We start from the raw sequence: 14045 nt of genomic DNA, 5'->3' as shown, positions 1-14045 counted from the left end.
CTTCTATCCCTCTTATTTAAATCTCACAGATAGTTTTTTTTTTTTTTTCATTCAGACAGAAGGCTGGCTGACCTCACTTAGAGAACAGAGTTCAAGGAATACAAATGTGGAATAAATACGAAGTAGAAGCCTGGCTGGCTGGAGCCATGCAAGCTTCAAGGATGCAGATAGTCAGATAGTCAATAGTGGTAATTCCTCCCTCAAAGCTCCCTCGGAGCAGAGGAATCTCTTATTCATACAGCCAGAAGAACTTCAGTACCCTAGCCCAGATTCTCTAGATGACTTCCTTCAAGCTACGAATCCCTTAAGTAAAATCCATTAGTTTCCCATGCACCTGCTGCTCATGTATCCTAGTGCTTTCCTAAAGAGCGGAAGCAGAAGGACAGTGCTGTCTGTACCCCCGATCCTAAGGCTGAGGCGGTGTTAAGCAGATTTTCTTTCTGTGTTTTTCTAATGACTTCCAAGACTGAGGTAAAGAGTGGGCACCAACATTTACGTTGCTTCCAATTTTCTTTTCAAGGATCAAGATACTGGAGGATATCCAGAGGCTCCTCCAGCCCAGGGATGTTGTAAATAATGTCGTCTTCAGTTTAGATGAGCCTGGGTAGGTGGTCCTGGACATCCATGAAATGGGAAATATGGAGAATTCTGTTCATGGGGGTTAATACATGTGTTCCATGTTGGCAATTCGCTTCTGTTTCTAAAACCAGCATGCCGACAATTCTGTTTCAAACATTATAAAAGACATCTTATCTTTAAGAAATATAGAACTGTGTCTAAGCATAGAGATATGACATGTTAACAAATTCTCTCTTCTCTCATAGGCCTTCACAAGGCTCTGTTTCTGACTGCTTAAGATTCCACTCCAAGTTTGAATCAGGAAATCTTCGCAAAGCCATCCAAGTGCGAGAGTAAGTAAGAACAGCTGCAGGTGTGGTTTCTGTCAGCACAGGAGAGCAGGGCTTGGCCATTTCTTGCCCTTATCCATTCAGTGACCTCATATTAGTATTGTGATAGTATCTTTACCAAGAAAATTGGCAAATGCTACCTAGCAATTATAGTTTTCCTCTCCCACTTTTCAAATGTTTGTCAACCGACAATGAAGGAACTCATTGGCTGATAACTTAGCAAGGTGAACTGTTTACCATATGCATACATGTGTTTCTATTTATAGCATATTTGCGTTCTAAATAGCACTTCCACATTTCAGTGTCTGAGACTCTCTCGGTACATATTTATGCTTCCATTATTCCAAGGCTGGACCTGTTGACACAGAAAGGTACATGACATTCCCGATTCCTTCTCCTCTCGAAAACTATTAATTCCACAGGGCTGTCTTTAGGAGGCAACAATCTTGGGTTCCATCCTTCGTTCCAGGGACCCTGCTATGCATCTCTGGCAAAAGCTACCAATGAGATTTTATGAATAGAAAATGACCTCACAGCTAGGAGAGACTAGGGATGGGGGTAAAAAGCTAACATGAAGGAGATGATCACTTTCCAGTTGTGGTGAAATAATCCTCTTACAAGCTTTTTTGATGTAAGACAATTCTGCCATAGAATGAACTAGACTTGCTAGTTAGATAGGCCTTCTTTTATGGGTGAACTTCGGTAAATCCTGCAGTCTATGAGACTTAATGTTATAGTAGCCTTACAGGTTGCAATCAAATAACCATGGCTCCTTCTCCCTCTACCTCTTGCTAGCTGGCCTAGGATTGAATTGCCGAGCCACTCCATGCTTTTATTTTTCTCGCCTGAAAAATGAGGTTAGCAGTAACAGCTGCTCTGTTAAAATTAATTAGTCCGCATAAAACTCATGGATTAGTGCATGGCACATGGCAAGCACTCAGCCATCATGCTGTTACGCAGGGACACATGCTCACCATGACTCGAACTTAGAGCTTAGTGTAGCTAAGATTTAACATGTCATTTTTGAAGTTAAGTTTTTAAGGGCAGGGGAGAGTTATATATGATACAATCCTTTTGCTTTTTGTTTTTCCCTTTGTACACGAACAACTGCAACAAAGCCTGACACGTAAGACTGAGGCGAGTTGAGTTACTTGGGCTAAAGACAATCACGCCAACTTTCCAACCCACTTCCCCTACTATCAACTCAGCTTCTGCTTTGTCCCATGGCTTCTGTTTCATTTTACTTTTCTTACAATGATGGGGGGCATTGAGCTATACATATCTAAATGTAAGCAAAGGTTTCTAAAGAAAGGGAACCAATCACACACTGTGTACCTCATTTCTTATTTCTAAAGTCAAATGCAAAGGACCCAAGAGGTAATACCTAACCTAAGAGTCTCCTACCTGGATCATTTTCAGTCCAGAATCTGCCCAAGTTGCTGCCGTAGCTCAGTTTCTTTCTCTCTAGATCTGCCTTTGACCAGAGAGCAGAATCCTCAAGAAATCAGTTATAGTTAGAGCCACCGAGTAAATTGTAAGAAAATGAACATTTCAGTAAGGATTTTTTAATGACCGCTTTTCGGAGCCAGCACTATGGGAACAGTAGAAAACAAGGGTCATAGAATTGCCCGTGGACCTGATTTACCCACCCAGTGGAGTATGCTTCAGTCATCGCACAGTGAGCTCGTTGGTGGGGTCCTGACAGCCACAGGGTCAGAGGTGGGTGGGGCTCCATCATTTAGCTCTCCTCTCTATCCTTCCATAATTACCACATAACAATGTGCTGGCTGCTTTTGTATCAACTTACGACAAACTGGGGTTTTCTGAAAGGATGAAACCACAGTAGAGAAAGTTCCTCCATAAATTCTCACTGTGGGTCATTTTCTTAATTACTGATTGACGGGGGAGGGCCCAGCCTACTGTGGGTGGTGCTATTCCTGGATGGGTAGTGCCGGGTTCTATAAGAAAGTGGGCTGAGCAAGCAATGATGAACCAGCTAGCAAGCTCCGCTCCTCCGTGACCCCTTCATCAGCTCCTGCCTCCAGGTTGTTGCCCTTTCAGGTCCTGAGCTGACTGCCGACAATAATGACCGCGTAAGCCAAATAAACCCCTTCCTCCCCAACTTGCTGTGTTTCATCACAGCGATAGAAATCCTAAGACAAATATCATTTATCTGGGGTCAAGAATGGGAGAGTGTGTACAAAGTAGACAAAAACAGCACCTTTTTTATTTTCGAAGAGCAGCTCCACCATTTGATCTCGCTTCTGACTCTACAGGTTCGAGTATGACTTGTTGGTCAACGCTGACGTAAACAGCTCCCAGCACCAGCAGTGGTTCTACTTCAAGGTGAGCGGCATGAAGGCTGCCGTCCCTTACCGCTTCAACGTCATCAACTGTGAGAAACCCAACAGCCAGTTCAACTATGGTACGAACTATTGGAGCCCGGGGGTTTCTGTATATATCGTGGACGTTGACACTTCTTGATTGTTTGGATTATTGTCAGGAGCCCTTTTTGAGTCCCAGAAGACTTGAGGCTGGACTGGTGACCTTCGCCTGCCAGTGGGACAGTAGCTAATGGAGGGCACAGTGTAAATATGGAAGGACGGAGAGGGTTTCTCACTTCCCATAGAATGCGAGTGGTGCACACAGTTTTGCACTGCGTTCTGAGGTGCAGATTTTTAACTTTGGAGCCTGGAAGGTGCTCTCGCTTATTTCTCCTTTTCATCTTTTAAATATCACAAGACTAAATATATTGGCCTGGTTGCTGCAAGACAGGAGCACTTCAAAATCTACCTGGGTACTGCTTTACATACTCAGAATACTCTGGAAAGATTTAAATACCCATGATCTACTTGGGAAAGCTCACTTACTGGAGTATTTGGGTGGCTTTGAATGAAGAATAACTGTGGGCACCATCTTTACTTCATACGACCTCAGGCCCTGTCTTTATTCCATACTGCCTAGAAACAAACACTCATTCCGAACAAAGAAAATATGTGCCTTGACTCTTGCACTCATTTCCTGAAAAATGGGGTTTTAAGTGTATGCAGGGCTCTGTTCTCCCGGGAATTTTAAGGGAGAATTCATTTAGTTTTTCTAATTGCACAGCTGTTTTCCTTGCACACCTTGGCTTTGGCACCTCCTTCTATGAAGCCAGTAGCACACTTAGAATGTCTCCGGTCACATTGCTTCTCTTCTTTAGTTTGCTTCCTCCTGATAAGGACATCTGTGGTTACATTCAGGACCCGCAGGGATAATCACCGTGGCTCCATATCTAAGTTGAATTATATTTGAAAGGTTTCTTTGACCACATATAATGAATGTTCACAGGACAGCCTTGAGAGATCAAGAACTAGGTATCTCTGGGGGTCATGATCATTGGGCTTCTTTTCTTTTCTTGTGGTTTAAGTCTTTTTTTTTTTTTCATAGGGATGCAACCGACCCTGTACTCTGTGAAAGAGGCTCTTCTCGGCCGACCTGCCTGGATACGGACAGGCTCTGAAATTTGCTACTACAAGTACGTCAGTTGGCTTCATTTGATCTGCACAGACATTTGCTCTCAAATTTTTCTCTTTATGCCTTTTCTTTTTCCTGTTGATCTTATAAACATCCACAACCCGTTTGTCTGCCATGCTTGTCAGTACCTTGCCTTGAGACATTTTAGATGAAAGGGTACATATTAAACCCCCATTCGGTAATTTTGGAATTACTGAAAAATGATTAGTTTCTCTTCACACATGACGGTTTAAACTTTTGAGTTTTATTGCCAGGTCTTAGAAGTTGTCCATGCTGAAGCTATAGTTAGTGCTTGAAACCTTAGTTCTTCATCTATTTTCAATACACCCAATGAACAGGAAGTCTGAGAGGCTGTGCTCTCTCTCTATGCATGTGTGCTTTTCTTTTCAAGGGTGCAGGGATATGACCACATGCCAAGTGTACATATGTGCGTTCTTCCATAACAAGATAGCTTTGTGTCTAAAACAAAGGAGAAAAGGGTCACATTATTCGTGTTTAGTCTCCAACCAGCAGCAAGAGTTTCATCAATTTACTCAGCATATTTGTGGTGAAAACTTAAATTATCCATATTCTTAACAAAGTAAATGGATTTGTTATTTACATGTGCATTTTTCTTACATGCACATAAATTCAAATACATAAAGGCTAAGCAATGTTAGGACAGGCAGATTTTACACAATGCCTTTCTAACCTCATTGCCAGATCTCGTAAAAATCAGTAGCCTACTGCCTTTTTTCTCAACCAAAGTAAGGCTCATCTTCTAATATTCCAACAGGTCCCTTACATTCTGCCAGCAGATAATCTAGAGTTTGGGATGATTATCAGAGACTAGGAAGGTGTATATACACTTAATGTCTCTCTGCTTCAGGGCTCTGGGGATGGTATCGACGGGAAAGGTCAGCAGGTTTGTTGTTCTGTTTGGATAAAAGCAAAGTCACTCTAGAGATAACACTGACACGGAACACACAGAGCTGAGTTGACAAAAAATCTGCAGTAAAGGAGTTGGCAGCCTCGGTCCTTGATATATTAAAATATGGATCCAAACAGTATTTTCATATGTTCTTTAGAAGCGTAGCAAAATATTACAGCTTTGTTGGCTTTTCCATTTCCCCTAAATGGCAATTACTTCCTGGCCCACTTATCTTAGGACCCCCTAGGACTCCTTCTACGGCACAGGGAGATTTAGGTTAAAAATCACCCCAGGGTTGTAGAGTTCAAAATTGCAGGGAACGAATATGGAATCTAATTTTTATTGTGTCAGAAATATCTTTTAATTTCCTTTGAAAACAGTTAGTGTCAATAGATGTAAAAGTCTTAATATAAAACTTGCTAGGGTCTGGTATATGAGGATTGCTCAAACACAAGGTTTTGCAATTTTAAACCAATGGACTAGAGCTTGCCAGTAGGGGGCTCCTCCTGGAACTGGGGAGCAAGAATAAAGTTCAAGGAGAGCAGGTGTCCCCTTGGAGGAGAAAGATGAAGACACATATCAGAAAGCACAGCCCTGGCCTAAGGGAAGCCACTGTTAATAGCTTTTAGATTCATTAACAAGACAATTGTTATGTGATTAAGGAGTAACAGAGGGGTAAGATGAAAACCATGCATGTATAATGTGGTTCATTTTTCATATTCTGTTCGTGGATGGAAGAGAGACGAACGGATAAGGCTGCTGCATTGTGATGCGGTTTGTTTTACAATCCTTCACCACAGTGCGCTTCCAACAGTACAACGCAGCAACAGGCCAGATACGCGCAATCGCTCTTCACCCACAGATTACAGCACCTCTGTCTATTATGAAATATGTTTCCTGTTCCACGTCTTCTACCCAGTCTCCCATCACAATCTGTGAATCAATCTGCTGTAGAGCCTTTCTTTGTTTCACTTTTGCATTTATTCTCTCCGGAGTGTGAGAGCCGGACCTTTATGATTCATTGTCTTCTCTGTGTCGGTGTGAACCCAGAGGCTCTGCTGTCATTGTGGCTTGGATTCCCAGTGAATGTCTTGTTTTAAGGGAGTATTAGGATGCTCAATGTAAGGAGAAATATGAGTGTGGTATCTGGGTGGCTAAATGCAAGCATGAAGGCAACAAAATCTTGGGAGGAACGAGGCCTCCATTTGATCAGACACAATGAACAGTTACAAAGGTATATTGGCTGACTTACACCATTAATGGTTATCGATTACAAGCAGCTCCAAATGATTTTGATAGCAAAGTACTAGCAGTGTGGAATAGTTATCCATGCACTAGTTAATAAATATTCGTTCATAAATTACTTTAAAATTAAAGATTTCACCTAACTGTGCTATTCCTTACATTGAGAAACATAGAAGTGCTAAAATTATGAGAAAACAAGATGAAACAAAGATTTGCTCAATCTTTCTTCTATTGGTAGCTCGGCACACACTATACAGTTGCAATGGGCTTCACTATTGAGACTATAGTTATGGTTGACTGGTAGCCCATGTCTGAAATTCCAGAGCTTTAGAGGTTAATACGGGAGGATTCTCATCAATTTCTAGCCTGCCCAGATTACATAGTGAGGCCCTGTCTGGGAAACAAACGAATAAACAAAACTCGTGTGTGTGTGCTCACGTGTGTGTGTGCATGTGTGTGTGTGAAAAACACACTTTTGAATAATTTGAACAAATGTGGTAGTTTTCCACACCTAACCAGATTCTGCATAGCACTCTTGAGAAAGCTAGGACCGAAGGTCTGGGGCTCATCCGAACACAGTTTGCGCTTTTCCTGTTATATGTGTTTGCAATGTCATGATGTCATCAATCTGTGATTTCTAAACATTACAAAGGCAAGTGCCTGCCCTGAGAGGGGTATTTTAGAGAAGCTGATTTGCAGATCCCTCAACATAGCTTCTGGGAAAGTATTTCAGCATCCTAAAAGCAAAAGACAGAGGGAGGGCCAGGTCATCCCTGCTGCCCGCTCGCTCATCAAAAGCCGAGCTGGAGCCATTGATGATGCGCTCCGTGCCACAAAACAGCTGATGTAGAAGTTAGTGTGCTTTCTGTAATCTCTCCCTGATTAAAGCAGGGGAGAGGGTTTGAGTTCACTGCCCCCAGTTCAAGGTGATGATGTTGTAATTACTTGTCATATATGGGTTGACATGGACTGCACAGACTAGTCAGGTCAATCCCCCATTAAACATTAGGAATTTTAATTTCTTTTTTATTACCTAGCTAAACAGTACATTTTAGGAGAAATTCTAATATTGCCTCTGTATTGCACAACTCAGTCATCTCCCCTTCTATTCCTTCTATTCTGCTTCCGTATCCAAGACGGAATCTATTTGGCGGGGTGGAAGATGACTTGAAACGAAAGAACAAAATAGGTGTGCTCATTTTTTTCTGTGCTGCTCATAAAGTAAGCAAGGACACGTTGGTTTGTTTTATTTATCTCCCCGTGGCCGGCTTCCCCGCCTGACTTGTGGCTTTCATGCCTTCCCCAGTCCTCTCCCAGCGCTGGTCTAAAGCAATCTCAGTGCTGAAGGGCAGAGGGAGGGAAACTTCTTGCCGGCGCTGAGTGGCCGTGTAATACACTGCAGCTGATCTCTTCTGACATTTATCTCCGCTCATGAGAGGAGATGGAACAGCTCATTCATGAAGATGAATGCCATACAAGAGCGCTGCCATCATCCATCCTTCCGAGGGATCTCAGGAGAGAGATTTGGTGCTATATAGAATATTAGGGGTGCCGCAGTCGCAGGGAAGCCAGGCGACTCTGACCGCCCTGCCTCATTAGAACCCACTAAGTCAAATGACGCACCCTTGTGAAAGGGCCACCGTCACTGTGAGATTGCCTAATTCAAGTGTGGCTTTGGTGTTTGCTAATTTCACACACTCACAGAAGAACTGAAGTGACACACAACCTCCTAGACTATTTCTGAGCACCGGTGGAGATGGATGTAATTTGTAACTGCCCGGTGTACTTTTCTTCCCGCCTCATTGAAGGCTTTATGGGTACCAAAGTGCGAATCCTTCTGAGGATTAAGGGGTCAGGGAAGGGGATGCTTTTAACTGTGGAGCAGCCGGGTCTGTGTAGCCCAAATCATCTTTGTCCCAGGATGACCTATCTAGCATCCAGCTGATTTAAAAGCATGCTGATAGTTGGACTTGGTTTTCTTTCCACCCAGAAGAGATGCTGAGAAGCGAGAATTGATCTTGGGAGTCCATTCCCACCATTCCTTCACCACAGTGACCTTGGACAAATTATCCCAATTTTAATCAATCTTAGCTTCTTTGTCTATAAAATAAGGATAAAAATGGCATCTACCTCCATAGAGCAGCTCTGAAGATTAAAGGGCCACTTTAATAATAAAATAATAACACAATTAAAAAAAACACAGTAAGTCAAAGATAGCGAATACTGTAGCTATTCAAGTCATGTAAATAGTTGTTAGCTGTGATTACTGGAGCCATCTTAAAGGAGTCAAGCGCTGATGATCGAGTCATAGTGTACAGCTCACTTTAACTAGTTAGGAGCTAGCTCTTGCTGAATTCTTTGATATTCCTTCTTTGTTTTAGACTCTAAATTTGTAGCAGTCCTGGTGTACACAGATCAAAACTTCATATTCTTACTTGCTGAACTGAACAAAAATTCTCTGGTCTCTATGTTCATTTCTAAGAGGGAAATTATATGACGGAAAGAATCTTGGTTTCGGAGCAAGTCCACACCGAGTCCTGCTTCTGTGGAACTGCTCAAGATACTTTGCAGCACTGAGCCCCAAAGTCTCCACCTGTAGAATGTATATAAAAAGCATTTATCCAGAAAGGGTAGTTTTGCCTGAAAGGTAATGCTAACATTAAGATGGATGAGACATGTTAATTATTGCTCAGGAAATCTTAGCTCCATTTACTCTGTAAACTTCAAATGATCAGTTATCGTGCTCAGGCATGACACGCAAATGCCAAGCACAACAACACACAACGGAATAAACCCAGTCCTTTCGGTGGATATTAGCATTGAGGGAGCTCCGGGTGTCTAAGGACTATGTGGGATGTTGTAGAAGGATTCCCAAAGGGGAAATATTTGAGCTGAGAGAGGGAACAGGGGAAATGAAGATGATGCCAAAGGCTTTCTATGCCCTGGCAGCACTGGAAGCAGCTGATGTGGGAAGGCTGAATGTTCCTGCCTTGAAGACATCCTTCAGTATGTTCCCACTGTGACTGAGAGATCAAAACCAACCAATTGGTTGACTTTATTCTACCATCAACAAATTGAATTATGGCAGCCCAATTTTGCTGTAGAAACTTACTAGACACACCATCAAAGGTCCCTAAAGAACATTGTCTGAAAGCCTTGTCCCCTCCTCTAGAGTGTAATGACCAGAAAAGTACCCAGAGGTAAAGTCTGCCATTTTCTTTAAATTCATCCAGAATCTAGACTCCTCACTAGAGGTTGCACCAAAACTTTCCTAGAGCAGCATTTCCTTCTCTATAGGCTGATGTTCAGTGTCCAGTTTCTTTGGTGCTAACAGGATACAACCATCTTGGGAAGGTGCCAGGGAGGGAGTTGGTATCCTTAGGCTACAGGGGGCAATACGAGAGATGTGTACCTGTGTGTGTGTGTGCGTGTGTGTGTGTGTGTGTGTGTGCATGTGCAAATGTGTAAGAAGATTTCATACAGTCAAAACTACTATCTGGATTCTTCCCTTCCATCACTGGGATCACGGAATCTTAAATCGCGGTCTCAGCTCATGCTGTTTCTCTTCCCAATCCACTGGGACTGGTCTTTCCTTGAGTCTAGGTCTTGTTCCAGTGGTGAAGAACATAAGGACTGATACAGAGGTTTTGTTGCTCCCTCTTTCTCTGTAGCAGAGTGGAGGGGGTTTAGGTTTGTGTTGGGTGAATGTACTTGCCATGTGACTTCAGTGTATAGGGATCAACCTACAAAGCCTTAATTCGTAAGGCTGCAGGCAACTACTCTTCTTCATAGTTCACAGTCAGACCTATGAAACAGTAAGGCCATTGCCAAATAAGATGGCTACAAATGGTTCTTATGTATGTTTATTATATTCAAATCAAGATGCTGATTCTCTCCCCACTGTTTATAATTAAAGAACCTGGTGATTTTAGGCATTGGATCGTGTTTCTACCTGTTTTCATGAGTGTGTGTGTGTGTGTGTGTGCGTGCACGCATGTGTGCGTGTGCAATTGCTTACTCACGTGTATATTATTTATAGATTGGACGCTCTTTCATGCTTTAATGCACTGTCCCTGGCTCATTTCTCTTGGTTAGGAGTTGGAACTGACCAGTACCTATTTGTTATTCAGCTAGACAGAAAGAAAGTGTGCCTTTTTCATCAGAGCCCTTGCAAGTCCAATCAGAAAGCAAATAAAGACAGAACACATGTGCCTCCCATGCCTTCTGGCGCCATCTGCTTCTGTGCATACTCTCTAATAACCACAGTCTCAGCTTTTGGAGAAACTTCAAAACTTTGGAGAAATCTGAAAAAACAGACCCAATTAGATCTCAAGATCTCAATAAGACCATGGGGAAAGGTACTCTTTTAAAACTGTCTCTCTGAGTGCATGGGAAATAGACACCATTAGTGTGATTTAGATGTCGTATGGGACAGTCGCTTGGACCTGATTTGTTATGGGGGGGGTAATCTTCTTTTTCCTGGAATTAAAGGCTCAAGCTTGTCATGCAGACAGAAGCTGAAGTAAGAAAAGTACTGGGCTGTCATCAGAAGGCCTGACAACCTCTCATGCGCCTGCCCCTAGTTTTATAAAAATCGAAACATCACAAACAGCACAGGAAATATGATAGTGTGCTCTTAGTTTTTCTCGTGCACGACTGCCTTTTTCTGCTTAGTGGTGGTAAGGAGAGCAAGAAGGCAGCTAAAAGCAGAAAAGAACAGCCAGTTTCTATGTTTTACAAGAACACACAAATAGTAATTTCTTTCTTCCTTGTCTTTTCCTTCGCTCTCACCCCAAATCCTAAAATCTCACAACGAGGCAACAAGCTAATGTCACGTCAAAGGTGAACTTGCGTCTTTGGTGTTATGTGTATTTTGCATTACCATGCAGCCTGGCTGATAACATTTCTCAAGGAAGCCTGTACAGCTGTCTCAACATCAACAGGCGAAATGCGAATGTAACTGGCAGCGTGTATGGAAAACATTTCTTGGAATGCACTTCTGGGGGCAATTTACTTTGATTCTGTTCTCTGAAGTAGCGAAATTGCTCCTTCATCTCTGACAAAGGTAAATGTGCCTTCTCAAGCTTTCAGAAGTAGAGTCACCTTTGGGATGACAAAGGCTTTCTTTTGGTAAGAACTTACTGTGCAGTGAAAAGAACAGTCTTTGCCGCTGGAGAAATCTGAGTTCAAATCCTGTATCAGGCACTTCTTTGCTTTAAAGTCAACTAGTTTTTCCAAGTTTTCATTTCTTCATTTGCACAATGATTTATTATAGTAGTAACAAAAGAGGACATATGTGACTCTTGAGATGGAATTCAATGTTTAGTGCTGCGGGAAGCACCTTAGGCACTTCAGCCAATAGCCGCTGAAAGACCAGCCCACTGGGGCGTCGTCTATTTCTCTTTAGAAAAGAGTGGCAAGTCTGGGCTCGCTTGGTTCTGGCTCTTCCTTCAGCGACTAGACTCCTTTCCTGACGGTTGGTGTTTTGTAAGTTTTACCCCTAAAATAATTACCCCTTTAAATCCAAACTGGTGTGGGATTGTTTCGCGCATTAGTTTAGTAGTGATAGCTATAAATCCATTTGTCAGGCACAGAAAGTGTGAGCTGCATGCTGATTGATTTCCATAGTTTAGCGCTATATTATACCTTCACCAGAGAAGCTTATAATTATAGCTGAAGAAAGTTAATATAGAGACTCATTAATGGCCAAAGCACCAAGAATAAATGGTGGTTGTGTTCATCTCTGAATGGGATATCTTTATCACTCCCTCCAAAACGCATGGAATACCACAGAAGAAGGGGCAGGAAGAGCATGCCTAGAGGAGGGGCAACGCGCAACAAAATACAGCTTTTGGACATGACATAGCAAAATAAAACAAAAGGAAAGGAATCAGCTATAGCTAACATGATTGTGCAGAGTGACAAGGACTGGGGAACCAAAGTTTGGTTGGATATCCTCTATAGGACAAGGTGAAACAGAATTGTTTACACCATCTTCTGTTTCCCAGCACAGTGACTAGGTAGCGCTCACCTGCAGATGCAGCAAGGGAAGCCATAGTATATATATATCACAAATGGGAGATACTGGGTCAAGCTTGCGTGTGGCTGAACTGATGCCTGAGCTGCCAGTGGATTCACTTGCCTGGAGCCACGAGTGCTCCTTGTCATCGAAGAGTTGTTCACTTGTCAATATGTAACACAGGAGGTTTATGCCAGGTAGAACTCACGGGGCCTTCCCACCCCATCTGCATCTTCATCCCATCCTCATCTTCACTCATCCTCATGCTGCTCCTTCCTTTCTTTCTTTAGAAACCACTACCGTCCATCTGCAGCTGCCGTGGATGGAGCGTCCGGGAAGCGCTATTACACCCTCACCTTCACTGTCGCCTTTCCCCACGATGAGGACGCCTGCTACCTGGCCTATCACTATCCCTACACCTACTCCACCCTCATGGTAATGTCCTACCACACTGTTACCCTGGCAAGAGAGAAAGGGCTTTCAGAGGTTTCTCTGGGAACATTCCAGAGATCCTGGCCTCAGGGGTGAGCCAGGGAGAGGGGAGTTATTGCCTTTCTAAGACAGTGATGTTTGTTGTTACTACCTTGACTTTTGTGTCCTCTGTCCTTCCCTGGTTGGAGCACCTAGATGGGTCACGATCAGTGTTGTTCTAAAGCCTCAAGTTGTCTACTGGTTGAGAGTAGGAGCTGGGGTCATCTTTTAGGGGCTCTTTCTCTAGTAACTTCACAAGTAGGGATGAAGTTGTCAGATGGGCAATGAATTAGGGTCAAAGTGGGTAGAGGTGCGGCAAAGGATTCCTTACTAGACAAGAGAGGTAGATGGCAGGAGAGAGATTCTGTGTCTGTGAATCAGAATTAGATTGTCCAGTGTGGCCATGATTATTTATGTATCGAGTACAGCATAAGCCAGACTCACAGTTACATAATCCCCTATAAAATTATTCATAAGACAACTTGGTGTAAACTTATGCCTAGACCATGTACTTTCCTATCATTTCCAAAAGTTAGCAGACTATACTTTCCCCTAGCTGTCTCATGACTATCCTCTGGAACAACGAGCTACAATATCTTCTACAAAATGCTTTTATTCTGTGTGTTAATACACCATCCTACTGACATATTCACAATATTATGTATATACCTGTATAGAGCATTTAGCCTGGAGGTTGAGCATTTTCATTTTAAGGCTGTAATAAAGAAAAGGACAAGATAACAACCATTCAAAAAGAATGCTTTGGTATAAATAAAAATCTTCTCACGGAGCAGGCACACTTAAACCACTTGGCTAAGATCTTCAAGGACTGCAGCTGTCCCCCCTTCCATATGTTGTCTTGCCTGCAGAGATATTTTTACTGTTTTCCAGATTGCAGAAGAAACACAACTAGTATTATTTGTGTACACCCTCAGAGAGCTCAAGAAGTTAGTCTAAGGAATGCACGTCTCACACT

At 42.7% G+C, this 14045-nt stretch overlaps 1 protein-coding gene across 1 annotated transcript in view; it reads left to right on the top strand.

The window, feature by feature from the left end:
• Positions 1–14045, top strand: part of Agbl1 (AGBL carboxypeptidase 1) — a 659915-nt gene that overhangs the window by 95151 nt on the left and 550719 nt on the right. Inside the window, exons 11-15 of the mRNA XM_050153973.1 lie at positions 521–604; positions 825–911; positions 3185–3333; positions 4338–4425; positions 12889–13033. Coding sequence (XP_050009930.1) covers positions 521–604; positions 825–911; positions 3185–3333; positions 4338–4425; positions 12889–13033 — 553 coding nt within the window. The remainder of the gene's footprint in view (positions 1–520; positions 605–824; positions 912–3184; positions 3334–4337; positions 4426–12888; positions 13034–14045) is intronic.

This window comes from Alexandromys fortis, unplaced genomic scaffold (assembly GCF_014885135.2).
Source record: "Alexandromys fortis isolate MF-2015 unplaced genomic scaffold, M_Fortis_MF-2015_v1.1 scaffold_86, whole genome shotgun sequence".
Taxonomy (NCBI): domain Eukaryota; kingdom Metazoa; phylum Chordata; class Mammalia; order Rodentia; family Cricetidae; genus Alexandromys; species Alexandromys fortis.
This window is presented reverse-complemented; position numbering and strand designations above follow the sequence as displayed.